Genomic DNA, 3,748 nt, shown 5'->3' with positions numbered 1-3,748 from the left:
GTATCTATAGGTTTTGGGTTAGCCATGAAAAATAGTAGTCCCATCGAAATCTCTCAATGCGTCGAGTATTGATAGGTTTCGGGATAGCCATAGAAAATAGTAATCCCACCAAAATCTCTTAGTGTGTCGAGTATCAGTAGGTTTCAAGTTAGCCATGGAAAATAGTGATCCCACTAGAATCTCTCAGTGTGTCGAGTATCGATAGGTTTCGAATTAGCCATGGAAAACAGTAATCCCACTAGAATCTCACAATGTGTCGAGTATCGATATCGTCGAGTATGAACAAGTCTTACTAAGAAAGAATCAGATCATTGATTCTCTATCTTTTCTTCTCATCTTTCTTCTATTCCTTGAAATTAGAATCCCTTCATTTGGATTAAAACAAAAAGTTACAAAAAAGGATTTCAGATAACCAATCCCAACAGCTGATCAATCAACCTGCAGGGAAAAAAGAACAAAAAATCTAGTTCTTCGTCTACTTTCTTCGTTTTCTTTCTTTCCTTTGTACATCAGAGTCAAGTCGAGTATAACAAAAGTTAGAAGTCGATAATCGGCTCACCGACAGTGAGGTTACGCTCGACGGACCACGGGACGTCGAAGAGCTTGGCAGCAATGAACTTAAAGATCTTGTTGACATTGATGTTGTGAATGGAGCTAGAGAAGAATAGAGTAGCCTTCATAACTCTTGCATAAGCTCTTGCCTATGAACACAAAAACAACAATTCAAAGAGAAGTTTGAATGATTCCACGCGGTTTTGATGGCAGAAAGTCTTATAGCCATAATCCAACAAAATGAGGCTAACAGTGGCATGTGAGAAAAGCTTTCAAATGGAACTTTCAAGATCATGATTGATCTACCTGACTCACAATTGTCCACTGCAAATCTGGAGGGAGTCTAACAAAGTCGTCAAATTTGGTTCCTATCAGAATGGGAATGGCTGTCTGCAATAAACAAGAACCGACCCGAGAGTTACTCCGAGCTCGCTAAGATTTGTGAAAATATGAGTCGTGTAGCCTATGATAAACAAACCCTCGTACCAGATATACGACATGAGTACAATACATGAACCAAACACCACATATAACTTACTATCAAGTCGACGTAATTGAAGTTATCCAAACATGTTTTAATACAAACGTTTAACTAAGATGGGTTAGGGAGATTCGAACCTCCGACCTCTTAGTTGATGAAAATATAAACCTAAATCAGATGAACTATGCTCCGATGGGTATCTCCTAATGACGTCGAAGTTTAAAGGTTGTACAAATGATAGAAATTGAAGTTATCCAAACATGTTCTAATACAAACGGTTAACTAAGGTGGGTTAGGGAGATTCGAACATCCGACCTCTTAGTTGATGAAGACATATACCTAAATTAGTTGAACTATGCTCTGGTGGGTACCTCCTAATGACATCGACGTCTAAAGGTTATACAAATAATAGAAATCAAAGTTATCCAAACATGTTCTAATACAAACGTTTAACTAAGGTGGGTAAGGGAGATTTGAATCTCCAACAACTATATACACCTAAATCAGTTGAACTTACGGTGGGTATCTCCTAATGACGTCAATGTTTAAATGTCGTACAAATAATAGAAATCGAAGCTATCCAAACATGTTTTAATACAAATGTTTAACTAAGGTGGGTAAGGGAGATTTGAATCTCCAACAACTATATACACCTAAATCAGTTGAACTATGCTCTGGTGGGTATTTCCTAATGACGTCAATGTTTAAAGGTTGTACAAATAGTAGAAATCGAAGTTATCCGAACATATTTTAATACATTAACTAAGGTGGGTTTGGGAGATTCAAACCTCTAACCTCTTAGTTGATGAAGATATATACCTAAATCAGTTGAACTATGCTCCGATGGGTATAGTTAAGGTGGGTTAGGGAGATTCAAACTTCCGACCTCTTATTTGATGAAGATATCTACCAAAATCAGTTGAGCTATGCTCCGGTGGGTATCTCCTAATGACGTTGTCGTTTAAAGGATGTACAAATAATAGAAATCAAAGTTATCCAAACATGTTCTAGTACAAACGTTTAACTAAGGTGGGTAAGGGAGATTCGAATCTCCAACAACTATATATACCCCAATCAGTTGAACTATGCTCCGGTAGGTATCTATTCATCTCGTAATGAGTAGTAACAAACCATTATCTTCAAAAACAAGTTGGGTGGAGGAGAAGTAACCTTTTAGCGGTTCACAAGTTCAAAAGATAAAGGAAAAGCCTAACATCTCTAGCTCATCAGTTCTCACAGGACTTTTATCAAACACTTAGTGCTCAAAAGAAACTTTCACCCACAACGGCCAAATGGGTCACTCATGATGAAATGAAACAGTTCAAAATTTGGCCAAAAATGGAATCAAAAGCTTCATACCTGGTTCCATTTCCTCGCTTCTGTATACCAATCAACAACACTGCAAAAACAGAGCCAAAAAATGAACTCAGATTTCAAGTTTTTCAAACGAGAATGACAAGATTTTGATTTAAAACGGACCTGTTTAGAGTTCGTCGGCTTGTTAGATCGAACATGAACAAGATTGCAACTGCATCTTTGCAGGCTAATGGAAGTTGATCTTGTGAACTGCTATCACCTTCATCGAACTACTCGTATTAGAAATTTTTTTATCAGAAATCAAGAAACGTGGGGGAGTTTGATTTTACCTTTAACGTCCCAGATACGGAATGAAATCAGAGCATTTTGGATACTTAATGTCTTGTTCATTAGGTTTATTCCACTCATCTGTAAGCTATTTCTCTCCTGTTCATCGCCCACATACTTGATCTAATCAAAATCACAAGAACAAACAAACAAACAAAAGCGTTCAGAAAACAGAGAAACAGGGGAAATTAGATGAACATTTTACGAGTGAAATTTTACCACGAAGCTTGTTTTTCCAATCTGGCAGTCTCCCAAGAGGCTAATCTTGAGAGAAACCATCTCAGAAGAATCAAAATCGGAATCGGAATCGAATCCATGGCTGATCCTCGACAGCTCCAACGAACACCCACCGTCCATGGCGGTCATCGGAGAGCGGGAGGAAAGGCGGCAGTATTTTTTAGGGGTTTTTCCAGAAGAACACGCAAAAACTCTATCCCATACGAAGCGAAAGAAGTGACGAACGAGGGAGACCCGTTCGAGGAGCCTCCACCGGACGAGCCTCCGGCAGAGCTTGGTCATGGCGGCGGCGGCGTCATGGGCTACCTTGACGGTGAAAAGGGAAGGGAAGTGAGGGAGCTTGAGCTTGTTTTTGCCATTGGTTTCAATGGCAGCGGCAGTGTGCTTGTTGTTTGTGGGCATTTGGCGGTTTTCCCAACAAATTTCAACGAAGGTGAGGTGGGAGACTGGACCAGCATCAACAAGAACAGACAGTTGACCGGTTTTTTTGGTTCTTCTTATTTCTTCTCTATATCCATCTTTAATTTTACTTTAATTTCTAATTTTAAAATGTTCATTTTTTAATTTAAAGCAAAAAAAAATTAATAAATAATTCAACCTTTTAAAAGTTTCAAATAAATTTATAAATTTTTAATTTTATGTCTTTAAAATTTTTAAATATTTAATAAATAATTTTATAGAATCCTAAACTTTTAAAATTATTTTGAATAAATTAAATAAATTTTAAAATAGGAGTGGGATTGGAAGTCCACTGTCGGATCAAATCCAAAAAAACAAGTAACTAAAGTACAATTTTCATTAATATTCACAACGTTTCAATAGAATACAAATTAC

At 37.4% G+C, this 3,748-nt stretch overlaps 1 protein-coding gene across 1 annotated transcript; it reads right to left on the bottom strand.

Moving 5' to 3' along the window:
* Positions 1–230: 230 nt before the first annotated feature.
* LOC111476910 (septum-promoting GTP-binding protein 1) lies at positions 231–3,398 on the bottom strand. The gene is made up of 6 exons (XM_023120777.1): positions 2,897–3,398; positions 2,680–2,800; positions 2,513–2,609; positions 2,393–2,432; positions 859–942; positions 231–701 (listed from the first exon to the last, which is right to left on the bottom strand). Exons 1-6 carry the CDS (start codon positions 3,314–3,316, stop codon positions 537–539), a joined length of 927 nt encoding a protein of 308 aa, XP_022976545.1. The 5' UTR covers positions 3,317–3,398; the 3' UTR covers positions 231–536.
* Positions 3,399–3,748: the final 350 nt, after the last annotated feature.

The sequence above is a fragment of the Cucurbita maxima genome, unplaced genomic scaffold, assembly GCF_002738345.1.
Source record: "Cucurbita maxima cultivar Rimu unplaced genomic scaffold, Cmax_1.0 Cma_Scf00003, whole genome shotgun sequence".
In the NCBI taxonomy this organism is placed as follows: domain Eukaryota; kingdom Viridiplantae; phylum Streptophyta; class Magnoliopsida; order Cucurbitales; family Cucurbitaceae; genus Cucurbita; species Cucurbita maxima.
The sequence above is the reverse complement of the archived record's forward strand: the minus strand, read 5'-3'. Positions and strand labels throughout refer to the sequence as shown.

Coding starts and splice junctions, on each gene's coding strand:
- LOC111476910 (XM_023120777.1), bottom strand. CDS start 3,316: ATGCCCACAAACAACAAGCACACTGCCGCTGCCATTGAAACCAATGGC. Junction 2,610..2,679: donor CCGTATCTGGGACGTTAAAG/GTAAAATCAAAC, acceptor AGTTCGATGAAG/GTGATAGCAGTTCACAAGAT. Junction 702..858: donor AGTGGACAATTGTGAGTCAG/GTAGATCAATCA, acceptor TTGTGTTCATAG/GCAAGAGCTTATGCAAGAGT.